Source organism: Nicotiana tabacum, chromosome 1, assembly GCF_000715075.1.
Source record: "Nicotiana tabacum cultivar K326 chromosome 1, ASM71507v2, whole genome shotgun sequence".
NCBI lineage: Eukaryota > Viridiplantae > Streptophyta > Magnoliopsida > Solanales > Solanaceae > Nicotiana > Nicotiana tabacum.
In genome coordinates this window covers 103,810,821-103,825,748 of record NC_134080.1, presented here as the reverse complement: position 1 = coordinate 103,825,748, position 14,928 = coordinate 103,810,821, and the positions used below count along the sequence as shown (strand labels likewise).

Genomic DNA, 14,928 nt, shown 5'->3' with positions numbered 1-14,928 from the left:
CGCCGCCGAACAGAGCTTAATCTCTCAAAACGACCGGCCGGGTCGTTACATCCTCCCCTCTTAAAACCAACGTTCGTCCTCGAACGTGCCAAGATTCGCCTCGAAGTCCTCAAGTCACTGAGTGCACACTTCCAACATACACCCGCGAGTGATCTCACATCACCCCAATCCACATAAATCTGACGACACCATCTCAACTGAAATTTAGCCTTTCTAGCAATACCGATAAGCCTTAGAACCAGAATTCTCACCTTCCATCTATTTTCAAAAGACCCGATTCTAAATCCATACCCGGTATCAGTCTCAACCAGTTGCATCAATTCATGCCAACGCCCATATAGTACAACCTTACAACATGACACATCACACATAGGCCCACAGTAACATTTCTGACCACAATATTCGCCCGAAATCAAATTTAGCACTAGCCATAAGCCCCATATTCAATAGGAACCCATTTCAAACCTCCACAACACTGGCGATGATACAATAACCATGAAAGCCACATAACTAAACACCCGAATCACCAAATCTCAGCTAATACCAACGGGTACACACCCCACAAGCTAAAACTCAAGAAGCACAGAACGAAAATGACTAAATATGGAAAGGGAAACACATATGGGAACTATCAAACAAGCCCAACAAACACAAATTTTTCTATCAATACTAATCTACAAAACAATCTAACAAGAAAGAATTAAAGCATATAAAAGAATCACAAGGATCTCATACTGATATAACTCTTACCGCGGTACACAACCCGGTCTCAACACATCAAATCACATGAAATCACGAGGGCCCCGCCCTCCACTCTGAATCACAAGTAGGGTGTACATCAAACTAGCTGAAACCTTTCACTAGATCAGTTCCTTCAACAAAATTACAACACGTACTGGCTCCCACACCGGTGGAGCATAAAAATCATAGCTCGTAGCCAAAAATACTAAAAAATCACATCAAACCTACTGAAACGAACAAGAATTTACTACTAGTCTTATAACTCTCGAAAATGACTAGAAACAGACAATAGACACGGCTATCACTCATAGAACCTCCTAACAGGGTAATCACATAAACAGATTGCTAATCATGAAACGCACCCATAAGTGGAGCAACAAATAGGGGAACTCACCCCTATAAGCAAAACTGTAATAAACTACGGATGGTGCTCCTCTATAACAAACCGAAATCATACCTGAATGACATTCAGCTAGCGTAGCGGCCTTAAGCCTACTATATGAAACATATCAACGAGTCGGGCCTCCCCCTCTTGGGCACCCTCTACTCGCCTGAATACCTCGTTGTGACATATCGGCCCGAAGTCTGGGACAATCTCTCACCATATGGTTAGTATCTCCACACTCAAAGCAACCTCTATGCTGATGAGGCTGTGGGAAATGTGCGGTACAGGTACTCCGAGACCTATGAACACCTGAGTTACTATGCAAAGCCTGAAGCATGAACTGAACTGGCTAACCCATAAAACCTCTACCATGTCGCACCATGCCTCCAAAATAAGGACTAGCAGGTCTCCCCGGTCTACAAGGCCTCCTCACCTCCTCAAACTTTCTCTTTTGATCTCGTCTGCCCTCTCTCTCATGGCCCTGCCTGTTCTCTCTCTCCTGGCCTAGCCTGACCTCTCTCTCCTCCTCTCTCTCTCGAGTCAAGAAGCCCTCCACCCTCCTAGCAATACTCACAGTCTACTGATATGAAATATCTATCTCCAACTCCCGGGCCATGCTAGTCCTGATGCTAGGATGGAGTCCCTCAATGAACTGGCGGACCCTCTCCCAAACAGTAAAAACCAATATCGGCGCATGTCTGGCCAAATCACTAAATCTGACGACGTACTTTGATACTAACATAATTCCCTGGCACAGCTGTTCAAACTCCGCATGCCATGCATCCTGAAGGGACTGGGGTACGAACTCTCTCAAGAACATCACTGAAAACTGAACCCATGTAAGTGAAACTGACTCGGCCGGGCTACCCAACTCATATGCCCGCTACCACTGATAAGCCGCTCCCCTAAGCTGGAACATAGTAAAAGCAACCCCACTCGTCTTAACAATACCCATAGTGCGGAGAATGTGATGGCACTCCTCCAGTAAACCATGTACATCTCTGAAGCCAAATCACTGAAGGTAGGAGGGTCATACTTCTTGTACCTTTCAAGCCTAAGCTGTTATTCTTCAAATGTTGCTGCCCTGACTACAGGCTGAACTGGAACCACAGGCTATGCTGCCATGACGCCTGGAGCCTGACCAACATGTACTTGCTACTCTAGAGTGTAGGCGGCGGGAGTCTGAGTCCCTCCCCCGGTCTGTGAAGTAGCTGGTGCAGTCAGAATCAACCTCGCCTAAGCCAATGTACCAAACATGCTCAGGAACTGTGCTAAGGTCTTCTGAAGTCCGGGGGTAACAGCAGGCACCTCCGGTACCTTCCCCCTAATTGGAGCTACTGGCGGCTCTTTAACAGCTGCTCTAGTAGGTGCTCTAGCTGTGGCACGTACTCCTCGTCGGCCTCTATCTCTACCTCTAGTGACACCTGTGAGCACGTGATTTTTGCCCTATGAGAACTACTCGGGCGCGGGTAAAAAAGGAGGTGTGACAACACCTGCTCCGGGAGCAGTGTCATCGATAACTGTAGCGTGTGTCCTCACCATCTGTGAGAGAATGGAATGATAATAGTTCAGACACCGAGATCAATAAACCCGTACGATAGGAATGAAAGAAGTGAGATTGTCCTAATAGTTTCGTAGCCTCTTGAAGAAAAGTACAAACGTCTCCGTACTGATCCGCAAAACTCTACTAAACTCACTTATGACTCGTAGCACCTATGAACCTAGAGCTCTGATACTAACTTGTCACGACCCAACTTTCCCTTCGTTTGGGTATCGTGATGGCACCTAGTCTTAGGGACTAGGTAAGCCTAACTCATACTGAAATACCACAATAATAAATGAAATTTAATAGTCTTAAAAGAAATCTCTAAAAAAATTATAATTCTCAAAACCCAGTAGTACAAGTCATAAGCTCTACAGAATTAGCTACCACTTCTAAATATAAATGTTCGGAAAAGAGTGAAAACAGTTGAATACAAGTAAGAAGGTGACTCTGAAGCCTACGAATGCAGCAGCAGGTTTACCTTAAGTCTCCTCAGCAATGATCTGCACAGCTACTAATGATCGATACCTGGATCTGCACAACAAAAATGTGCAGAAGAATAGCATGAGCACACCACAGCGGTGCCCAGTAAGTATCAAGACTAACCTCGGTGGAGTAGTAACGAGGAACAGTCAAGACACCTACCGGTCCAATAAACTGTACAAATATAGGAACAACGGAACATGATGTATATATAAAGACTACACAAAATGGCTAACAATACTACAATCACAATAAGGGAAGAAAACAGCAAGTAACAGCGGAAATACAAAAATAATGACATAAAAGAGCGAGCGAAAACACAAACTCAAATCCTAAATTCACAGTACAGTAAAGGTAAGCAATAACTCAGATCCTACGACAGTGTTCAAATCAGGTCTTATCCAACAATTTCGACGAAATACTGAATCTCGGACAAATTATAGCTCACGAGTCCCAGTACCTGAAATCTAACACTTGGCATCCAGTGCCCCCATCACACCTCATGGTCATGCTGACAACTCACTTGCTAACTAGAGCCACTCACATATATAACAACTAAACAAGGGAGTGCATCTATACTCAGCAAAATCAGGAGGACTTCACATCCAATAGGAGTGTTCAACTACGTGTATGCTTGTGCAAGTGCTTTAACATAGTTCCTACCAGCTAATAAGTATAAGGAAAAGAATGGGACAACACGTAAGATGTTTCCTCACAACTTCCATGAGATAAAGCTCATACAGGTAAGCGTACCACAACACAATATCAAACAACAAGAATGCCCCCAGGCCATCACAAATCATCATAATCAATCCCCGACATAGCCCACCTTGTCTCGCCACATGTGCAAATAATAATATAATAAGTGCTCGCCTTGTTTCGCCACACGTGCATCATAATGTTCCCACCTTGTCTCACCACATGCGCAACCCACATATAAGCATATATATACATACTCCGCCTTGTCACGCTGCATGTGCAATATATCAATAGTAACAATAGAACGGCAGAAACCTCGTGCAACCCCATAACAACAACCGCACGGCAGAAACCTCGTGCATCACAATATCAACAATCGCACGACAGAAACCTCGTGCACCACCACAACAAGTACAACAGCAACAATGATAATATATACAAGAACACGACAAGTAAATCAACTCAAGAACTTTCGATCACAAGGAGATGGTTAAACTAGCTCACAAGGAATAACCACAATAGAGAATACTAAGCGTAATAAGAACAGCTCAACATGGGAGAAAATAATATGAAGCAACGATCCCACAATATGTAATTCAACAACAAAGAAGCTAACACGAATCAAATAATTCCAAATAAGGAAATGTCAACTAAATATAGGATATCTAAACTTCTTTCAAGGTTGGGCAATTTACAAAGAATATACAATAATTTTAATTAAGGATGAGCAGCGGGAAGATAATCATAACCTCAATTAAGACTAAAAAATTACAGGGGAGATAATAATGATTTCCAATAAAGACGAGCAATTATGAAAGATAGTATGACAATAGAAGAAGTAAAAATCTTCAGTTAAGCAAAATAAGAGTTAAATAGGCAACAAGAATGAACCATAAGCAATTAATTCCAATTAGAACATGTAGAGGCGAAACTAGTAAGGGAAAAACTCAAGCATATCAAATACACATTCATACACAATGAATATAAGGACCTAAGAACCCTAAATGGCCAATTTTTCCACAAATAAGTCTGAGCACGCACTCGTCACCTCGCGTACGCAAACTACAATCAACATAGCAGACTCAAATCCTAAGGGGAAGTCCTCCACACAAGGTTAGGCAAGATACTTACCTCAAAGACGACAAACCGATACTCTAAAATGCACTTCTCGGGTGAAAAGACCTCCGAACGACTCAAATCTAACCAAATTAACTTCAAAGCACAAATAAAACACATAAGAAACTATTCCGGATCATAAAGTCTCAATCTTTATCAAAATCCAAAAATTGATCCAAAAGTCGACCCCCAGGCCCGCACCTCGGAACCCGACAAATGTTACAAAAATCGAATACACATTTCGATACGAGTCCAACCATATAAAATTTATCAAATTCCGATATCATTTGGTCCCTCAAATCATGATTTTTCATTTTAGGAATTTTCTTCAAAAACCAACATTTTTCCCAACCCAAAACACAAATTAAATGATGAAAATGAAGATAAAAATCATGGAATATGTTAGATTCTAGATGAAGAGCATTTACCCAATCGATTTGTGTGAAAAAACGTCAAAGAATCGCTCAAAACCGAGCTCCACAAGTCAAGATATGAATAAAATGGTATAACCCTCGATTTGGGAATATATTCTGCCTGCCCAGGGGTTGTTCTTCGCGTTCGCGACCCTTCTCTCGCGTTCACGATGAGTAAATTCCGTGTCAGATATTTCCAAATTCGTTCCAAACAGCCTTTAGTATAATGGCCATAACCTTTTGTACACAACTCCAAATGACAAATGGTTTGATGTTCTGAAAACTAGACACCAAGGGCTATAATTGCATAGGTTGCTCATTTCCTTAGTCATTATTTATTGCGAGATATAAGCTTCCAAAGTTAATCCTATGCAGCAGAGATTTTCGAACTCTACTCGGACAGCCTGTAGTGTAACTACCATAACTTTCTTTACACAAATCTAAATGTCAATTAATTACATTTCTGAAACCTAGACACAAAGGGCTACAACTTTCATTTTTGGATCATCTCCAAATTCCTTATAGATTGTGAGATATGAGTCTCCGAAGTCAGACCTGTGCAACCGAGATTTCCTTCTTCGCGAACGCGAGTCTCTTCACGAATGCGAAGAACAAACTTCCAGAAGCCAAATTCTTCTTCCCGAATGCGAAGGACAACACCAGATATCAGATAATCAGCATCCAAAGTACCCCAAAAATGATCCGAAACACACCCGAGCCCCCCAAGACCCCGTCTAAGCACACAAACAAGTCATATAAACCTAATACAAACTCGCTCGAGGTCTCAAATCATATCAAACACCGCCGAAACAACGAATCACACAATGAATCGAACTATGAACTTCCAAATCTTTAAACTTCGAAAACTTGTGTCGAAACCTATCAAATCAACCCGGAATGACGCCAAATTTTGCAGACAAGTCCAAAATGACATAACGGAGCTGCTCCAACTCTCGGAATCGCATTCCGACCCCGAAATCACAAAAGTCAACTATGGGCCAAACTTCTCCACTTTCCAAACTTCAACTTTTCCAACTTTCGCCGAAACGGCTCAATTTACCCTACGGACCTCCAAATCCGGACGCACGCCTAAGTCCAAAATCATCATACGAAGCTGTTGAGATCACCCAAAACCCATTCCGGGGTCGTTCACTCAAAAGTCCATTTCCGATCAAATTTTCACTGTTTAAACTTTCAAAACTAGATTCCTTCTTCCAATTTGACTGTGAATCATCTGTTAATTGAATTCAACCGCCGCCGAACAGATCTTAATTTCTCAAAACGACCGGCCGGGTCATTATAGTTCAATGTTACTACAGCGACTAATAGATAGATTTCATGTTGGAAGAACAAAAAGCTGAGCAATCTTTTAGCACAGTATTGTAAGTTTAGGTTACTTACAGAGGAGACGTAAACCTACTTTAATATGTCAATATACAGTTCTTAATGGCAGCAGTTAATTACTGTAATATCCACATAAAGCTTCTACTCAGGACCTAAGTGTGATTAAACAGAAAGTCATAAAGGGAAATAAATACCAAGTCATGCACACCATATAAACCTCGAACTCCTGCTTATGATCATACATTTCCAAGTGCCCCTATTAACTTGGTGAATATGTCTTTCACAGGGACACATGTAACATAAGGCAGAGTCATGTCATCTTTTACAGCATTCTTGATTCTTGCATCATGGTTGCACTTTGGTCCATCGGCACGAAAGACTCTTCTTGGTTTGCTGTTTGGCTTCTTAGATGCAGAAGAGATTGTGTAGCAGACAGGAGTTCTCTTCGAAGTTCTCCAAACAAGTTGAGGGATTCTGCTCTTGTCTTTTAGCTGATCCGAGCTCTCTTTCTTAACAAGAAGTATTTCAGAACTATCATCTAATACTTCTATGTTGACGGGGTGCCCTACGATTGCCTTTCCGTTTAATCTACTCATTAAAGAAACAAGAGGAGTATGCTCTCCTCTATAGGTGCCTTGAACTGTCATATCCACATCTATTAATGTGTTGCTACTATTCTTCCGCGTGCACGTGGTGAACTTTGAACTAAGGCTTTGGCTGCTGGCTTCCTCTGAGAGACAGTTTCCAGGACTAGGCCGAGACTTGTGATTGAAATCCCTTGACAAGGTTTCAAATGATTCACTACTTCTTTCATTAGTTGAAACAACTGATCTGCTCCTACAATGTTGATTATGCATTTTCCTTTTGTTGACTGCTGGACGACTGAAGCTCATCTTTTTTGGTCGCAGTGTATAGTTACCTGAATTTTCACAATAGATCAAAACAAATAGTATCCAATCAATAGCTTGGTCTTGAAACTATTCTATAGCTTTTGTAGTGCTCTTCCATCATTCAGAAGGAAAGGAAAGATGTCTCCATCTTTCATCAATAATGGTTGTTAAAAATAAATCATATGATGTTAAGGGATATTCTTAGATGTAAAATTTTCTAGAACTGAAGTCACCAGTAATGCCATTTCAATGCCATCAGTGATGTAATAACTCAAACAAATAAAGGGAAGTGTGCTAGTTGCCTTAGCTATTTCAGAACTGGTGGGCATTATTATTATTGAATAGAAATATAAGGCACAATCATTAAGTTAAATATATGAGAAAGACAACAACTTAGACTATCATTAAGGATTATACAGATACATGTACACAGCTCCATAAGACCGATTATACAGCTCCAGCTAGAAAAATCTAATTAAGTAAAGACAGATACAGCTTCCTCAAAGATGATGTTTCAAAACCATAAACAAAAGGATCAAACAAAGAAGCAGAGGAGAGGATAAACATTAACCTGCAGATGCAGTTGTCTCAATCTTCAAGGAACTCGTGGACTTGGAAGATGAATGATTAGAGGCGGGACTCATCTTTGATGATTGAGAATCAACTGATTGCTCCAAAAATGGTATAGCACATCTGTTTCTGTTTGCTCTCTCAACACTTTCACCATCTTTGAATCCAGAAAAAAGTACTGTAAGAGGTCAAATAACTGAAATTTTACCAATTACTAGTAACAAGGAATTGGCAGCTAGTATATATACAACGTCCCATTATACCTGGCATTTTCAGTTTCTCCTGTTGTTGCTTCTCAAGTTGAAGAGCATGAAGAATTGCATCTTCTTGAAGTGCATACTTGAGTTTTTTATTAAAGGTAAAAACCTTAGATGATTCGGCCTTTTTGATACAATCATCAAACTCACCACATCGAAATGCCTTTACGCGACTGGACTTCTCCAGGTTGTACCAGTACCTGATAGTAATTTGTTACACACTAACATGATTTGCTGATCCTAAATCGACAAAATATTATTAAAGGAAAAAGAACAACAACAAATATGGCATAGTTTTATCCTTTTCTCTGCTTCCTAGGAATCCAATTTACAAAAAACATCAACAAAATAAAACCACAAGAGAATTACAAACTATAGTGCTCAAGTTAAGCTGCGAAAGAAAATTAGTTTCTATGATTAGGATACAAAGGCCAAAATTCCATTCATAACATTCTAGCTTATTGTATAAGAAGCAAAACAAAATAACATCTATCCCTCATTTCTTGAGCATGAAAACATTCAAGAAAATGGTAAAACGAGAAATTATGCTCTCTTATTCTTACTGTAATTTTTAGCAGCAAAAGGCAGCTGTTCACGTAATAACTTAGTATAATACCTTCTTTTTTTCTAATTTTTACCAAATAAAAAAAAAGGGGTACTCAAGAATTTCATATTCCAGCTTCTAGCAACACAGAAAGCACACAAAAAATAAGGAGATAAGGCATACACAGAAGCATTATCTCGACCAAGAAGCTTGATGGGAAATCTTGAACTGAAACTAGTAGGAGAATAAATCCCAGTAGTTGAGATTTCATTGTTACACAGTATTTTCCCTGGCCACCATGTTCCATTTTTCCTCTGCACCCAAACTACACTTCCTGCGCTGCAGGCTTTTTCTCCCATTTTTCTCTTCTGAAAACCACAAAAAGCACAAGATTTCTTAAGTTTATCCTCTAGCTTGGTTTTAGTACTACTACTACATCATTATCATAAAGAAAGTTGCAGAGCCAAGAATAAAGCATCCAATGGCGCTCTGCTACCTGTTTTTTTCTTTTTTGAATGTACGATAAACGTACCGTTGCGTCTCTTTTTTGGTTTGTCTTTTTCTATGGAGGGAAACTGAAAATTTTATTTTGTCTCTCGGTACAAGTGACACTAGTTAACTAGTTGTATGAGGTAACTTTTTTGTTTTACAATTTTATGGATCCAGATTTTTATAGATTTAGAAGTGTAAAATTGAGGTCCATAATTTGTGAGACAAAAAGGAACCTCATAAAACTAGTGTAAATTGTATGAGACACAAAATAAAACTTGTCGAGGGAAACTATTGTGTGATACTGTATTACGAGTATCAAATTTTTATCCTAAAAAATGTACTACATCACTTTAAATTTTGACGAATTGGAATATTGGATTAGGAATATACTACTCGATTGATCAATTTTCGCATATTTTATGTTTAACCGATACAAAATTTCTTTGCAATGTTCAGTTGTTATATATTACAGTCAAATCTCTCATCATTTGTTCCGGTATTTTTAGGTTTTTATAGTGAATGATTGTTATACATCTATTGAAGTATTTGACATTTAAACATTTTCTGAGGGTTATAGACAAAAAGTATCGGAAAATTCCTTTAATGTTACACATAAAAGATAAAAAAATTATTTAAATTTAAAATCTTAAAAGATATGCATATTTCACTAAATAAATATTAAAGAAAACTAATATATTATTAATAAATTCATAATCAAATGTACACGGATTTAAATTCTAAGGAACACATTTTAAAGATACTAAAAACTTAAATTCAAGATTAACTCTAAAAAATATATATGCAAATCTTCGAATCTTAAGCATTATACAATACAAAAACTTTGTCCAATGGATAAAATTGAAAGTGCAGATCTATCTTCAAATATTGACATTTTGCATAATAGAATCTTTTGCACAATTGAATAATAATATACAAGCATATCTTTACTCGAATTAAATAAATTTTTTATTTGGGAAGTATGTACTAATATAATATTTTTTAATATAAATGGTGCATTAAAGTTTTAAAAAAAATTGATCAAATTAAAATCTCTAGGCTTATTATTGGTAACATTAGAAATTCTATATTGTTAAAGAATGATAATTTTACAAAGAGTGTATTGCTATAAAGATGGATGTTGCTATTATAGGTAAAAAGTTATTATAGAGAGGTAAAATATAACATAAAAAATCGATTTCGAAAAAAATACTTATGGCTTTTATAGTGAATGGATGTTACATAGAGATGTTGTTATAGAAAAGTCACCGTAATACATTTTTTCTACACTTTTACCGTCTTCATATAGGATTTATGTATATAATCAATTTAATGAATTTCTACGGTGTAATTTTATCGACTACAGCAGGTTTTTACTTATTTTTAGCTTACTATTATATTACATACAATTACCTATTGCTGCAGATAATTTCAAATTGATGGTGAAAAGAATTGTATATTATCAGAAGTTAAACTCCTCTATAATAGAAGAAAAACTTTTCCCAATTGGCGATCAAAGAAAACTACAAAAATTTGAACAAACAAGTGAAAAAATAGTTTGAGTTTTAGTGATTGGGGTGTGTTTGGTCCGAAGGAAAATGTTTTCAATAGAAACACTTTTCTAGAAAATATTTTTCTTTCCTGGAAAATGAGTTCTTTTATCACTTATTTTTCCTTGTTTGGTTGGTGAGTGAAAAATTTTTTCGGAAAATATTTTCTACTGTTTGGTTAGAGAGTATAAAATATGTTTAGGAAAATAATCTGTTATGCTACTCTCCTCAATCAGCCTTTCCCAAAATCCTCATGTTTCGTAACGACTCGACCAGCCGTTTTGAGAATTAGCGTCAAGTTCGGTGGCTTAAGGTTTCGAGCAGCTTCGTATTATGTGTTATGACTTGCATGTGTGGTCGAGTTCGATTTTCAGATGATTCGGGATCAATTTGGAAAAAGGATTCTTGTTTTAGAAGCTCAAGCAGTAAGAGTTGATCAGAATTTGATTTTTGTGTAGACGACTCTGAAATGGCATTTTGATAATTCCAATAGCTTTGTATGATGATTTTGGACTTAGGCATGTATCCGGATTTGGATTTGGAGGTCTGTAGGATAAGTTGAAGAATTTTGGCGAAAATTGGAAAATCAAAGTTTTGGAAGGTTGAGAGGTTTGACGGGGAGTTGACTCGGATGATATTGGGTTCGGATTACGATTTCGAGAGTTGGATTAGCTCTGTTATGTAATTTGGGACATACATGCAAAATTTGAGGTCATTCCGGATTGATTTGATATGTTTCGGCATGAGTTTGGAAGTTGGAAGATTTGGAAATTCATAAGTTCGATTCGAGGTGCGATTCGTAGTTTCAACGTTGTTTGATATGATTTAAGGCCTTTAGCAGGTTCGTATTATATTTTGGGACTTATTGTTATGTTCGTACGGGGTCCCACGGGGCTTGGGTGAGTTTCAGATAGGTTTAGGTTGTGTTGCACTTGTTTTTAATGTTTCGACGTCGTTTTTTCAAGCATTTATGGTACCACATTAAGAAAATGAGCTACAAATTAAGTTTTTATTGAAACATTATATCTGTATTGCAATTACGAAGCCATAAAAAAAAGAATCGTCGGACATTGTATGAGAGAGTTATGTCCATTTTCGTGTCGGGAAAACTATTGGTTTCTGGTATAGTATCCCAGGGCTCGCAAATGCGAACATTTGATGGCATTTGCGACCTCTCCCCTGTTCCAGTTCGCATTTGCGAACATTTTATCACAATTGCGATATTTTCCAGCCCTGTTCTTGTTCGCAATTGCGGAGGATTTTTCGCTTTTACAAGGGTTCGCAAGTGCGAACCCTGGATCGCAAATGCGACATCTGTAGCTTATTTTCAGCTATGTGATTCGAGTTTTTGGGCACATGTTGTGAAAGTCATTTTATTGTGTTTGTATGTTTTGGCATACATGGTATTGTTGTGAGTATTGTCGAGATGTTCACGCGTGAGTTGTCCGTGCCATTGTTATTATTGATATTTGCACATGCGGCATGATAAGGCAGGCTATATATGTGGGTTTGCGCATGTGGTGAGACAAGGTGGGAATTTTATTGTGCGCGTGCGGCAAGACAATGGGGGCTATGTCGGGGAATGATTTGTGATGACTTGTGATCGCCTATGGGCATTGTCATTGTTGATATTTGTGTAGTGGTGTGCCTACCTTGTGTGAGTTATACCGTGTATATTGTGGGGTGATTGTTTCTTATGTGCCATTCATTGTCTCTGCTCTTACTTGTTGACTTGAATTGTAGTAGAACACTTGCACAAGCATACATGTAAACAAATCACTCATATTCATTTAGGAAGATGAATCCTGATGTTATTGACTATTTACATGTACTCCTGTGTACTTGCCTTTGCGGTGAGAGTTATTCTGTTGGCACGTGAGTTGTCCATGCAGTCATGAGTCATTGCTATTATTGGCACATGAGTGGTCCGTGCAGATATTAGATATTGTCACTCTCTTGGCACGTGGGTCGTCCATGCGATTATGAATTGTAACATGGGCACAAGATTCCAAGTGATTAGGGTTCATGAATTGGGACCCGTGAGCTGTGATTATGAGGTTTGGTACCTCGTGAAAATTCTTGAATAAATCTCGTGTGAAAGCGGTGGTTCTTATTGAGTTGTTACTTATTTTTCTTTATTTGGTCTCACCGGACTTAGACTGTGTTCAGCTTACTCTACAGCGTTGTTACCTGTTGTGCCTCGTTGCTAATTGTTGCTTTAGTTTCCTATTACAAGCATTGTTTTATTATTGTCAAGATGCCTAGCTTTATATTGATATTGTGCCTTGTTAGTTCTATATTTATACTTATTCAAGTTGTTAGGTCCAGTAGGTGTCTTGATTGTCCCTTGTCACTACTCCAGCGGGGTTAGTCTTGATACTTACTAGGTACCGCTATGGTATACATATGCTACGCTTTCTGCATATTTTTGTGCAGATCCAAGTATTTCGGAATTGCTTGATCAATAGCTAGTTGTTCGCGTTTTGATGATTCCAATAGCTTCTTATGGTGAGTTTGGACTTAGGCGTGCATCCGGATTTGGATTTGGAGGTCCGTAGGATAAGTTGAAGCATTTTGGCAAAAATTGGAAAGTCAAAGTTTTGAAAGGTTGAGAGGTTTGACCGAGAGTTGACTTGGTTGATATTGGGCTCGGATTGCGATTAATAGAGTTAGATTAGCTTCATTATTTCATTTAGGACTTGCACGAAAAATTTGAGGTCATTCCGGATTGATTTGATATGTTTCTGCATGAGTTTGGAAGTTGGAAGATTTGGAAATTCATAAGTTTGATTCGAGGTGCAGTTCGTAGTTTCGATGTTGTTTAATGTGATTTAAGGCCTCGAGCAGGTCCATATTATATTTTGGGATTTATTGGTATGTTCATACAGGGTCCCGAAGGGCTTGGGTGAGTTTCGGATAGGTTTAGGTTGTGTTGCGCTTGTTTTTTATGTTTCGACGCCGTTTCTTCAGGCATTTATGGTACCACATTAAGAAAATGAGCTTTAAATTCAATTTTTATTGAAGCATTAGATCCGTATTGCAATTATGGAGCTATAGCAAAAAGAATCGTCAAATTCAGACATTTTTATGAGAGAGTTATGACCATTTCTGTGCCGGGAAGACTGCTGGTTTCTAGTGTAGTATCCCAGGACTCGCAAATGCGAACATTTGATGGCATTTGCGACCTCTCCTCTGTTCCAGATTTCATTTGCGAACATTTTATCGCAATTGCGATATTTTCCAGTCATGTTCTTGTTCACAATTGCGAAGGCTTCTTCGCTTTTGGCGAACCCTGGATCGCAAATGCGACATCTGCAGCTTGTTTTCAGCTGTGTAATTCGGTTTTTTACTTCATTGTTTGATATTTTTGAACCTTAGGTCTGAGAGTGGGCGATTTTGAGAGAGAAATTTCATCTACAATCGTTGGATAAGTGCCTTTGTTCAATTTCTATGTATATTTCATGATTATATTTGAGTTTTAACATCAAAATAGTGAGAATCAAAGTGAAAAATTGGGAATTTTGTCTAAATTTTAAAAATATGAAATTTCATGATTTGAGAGTCGAATTGGACTCATACTTGAAAACAAATCACGTATTTGAACTCTTAGGGCTATGGTTAGTCGAAATCTACCCCTCAACTCGGTTTTTGACCTGGCGGGCCCGGGGTTGGCTTTTGTTGACTTTTTAGAAATTGTATTAAGATCATTGCTTTGTTAATTAAAAATTTTTTCTCTTGCATTGTTTGATGTATTTAAGTCGTCTTTGGCTAGATTGAGCAGAGCGGAGGTGAATTTGTGAAGGAAAAGCTAATTTGAGTATTGATCTAGCTTCTTTGAGGTAAGTATCTTGCCTAACTTTGTGGGGGGGGAGGGGGAGGGGGAACTACCCCTTAGGATTTGAGT

General features: G+C 38.4%; 1 protein-coding gene across 2 annotated transcripts; it reads right to left on the bottom strand.

Moving 5' to 3' along the window:
- Positions 1 to 6,767: 6,767 nt before the first annotated feature.
- Positions 6,768 to 9,463, bottom strand: LOC107781499 (uncharacterized). Of its 2 annotated transcripts, none has more exons than XM_016602208.2 (4): positions 9,169 to 9,463; positions 8,448 to 8,641; positions 8,186 to 8,341; positions 6,768 to 7,643 (listed from the first exon to the last, which is right to left on the bottom strand). In XM_016602208.2, the coding sequence occupies exons 1-4, from the start codon at positions 9,342 to 9,344 to the stop codon at positions 6,961 to 6,963; spliced, it is 1,209 nt and encodes a 402-aa protein (XP_016457694.1). In that variant the 5' UTR covers positions 9,345 to 9,463; the 3' UTR covers positions 6,768 to 6,960. The 2 variants fall into 2 exon arrangements, with proteins under 2 accessions (XP_016457694.1, XP_016457693.1); XM_016602207.2 differs by having other exon boundaries at positions 8,186 to 8,362; positions 9,169 to 9,456.
- Between the last annotated feature and the right edge of the window lie 5,465 nt (positions 9,464 to 14,928).

Excerpts from the sequence above, each read along its gene's own strand:
- LOC107781499 (XM_016602207.2), bottom strand. The coding sequence starts at position 9,344 with ATGGGAGAAAAAGCCTGCAGCGCAGGAAGTGTAGTTTGGGTGCAGAGG. Across the intron at positions 8,642-9,168 it reads GGTCGAGATAATGCTTCTGT|GTACTGGTACAACCTGGAGA; the intron begins GTATGCCTTATC and ends AATTACTATCAG. Across the intron at positions 7,644-8,185 it reads TGAGACAACTGCATCTGCAG|GTAACTATACACTGCGACCA; the intron begins GTTAATGTTTAT and ends GTGAAAATTCAG.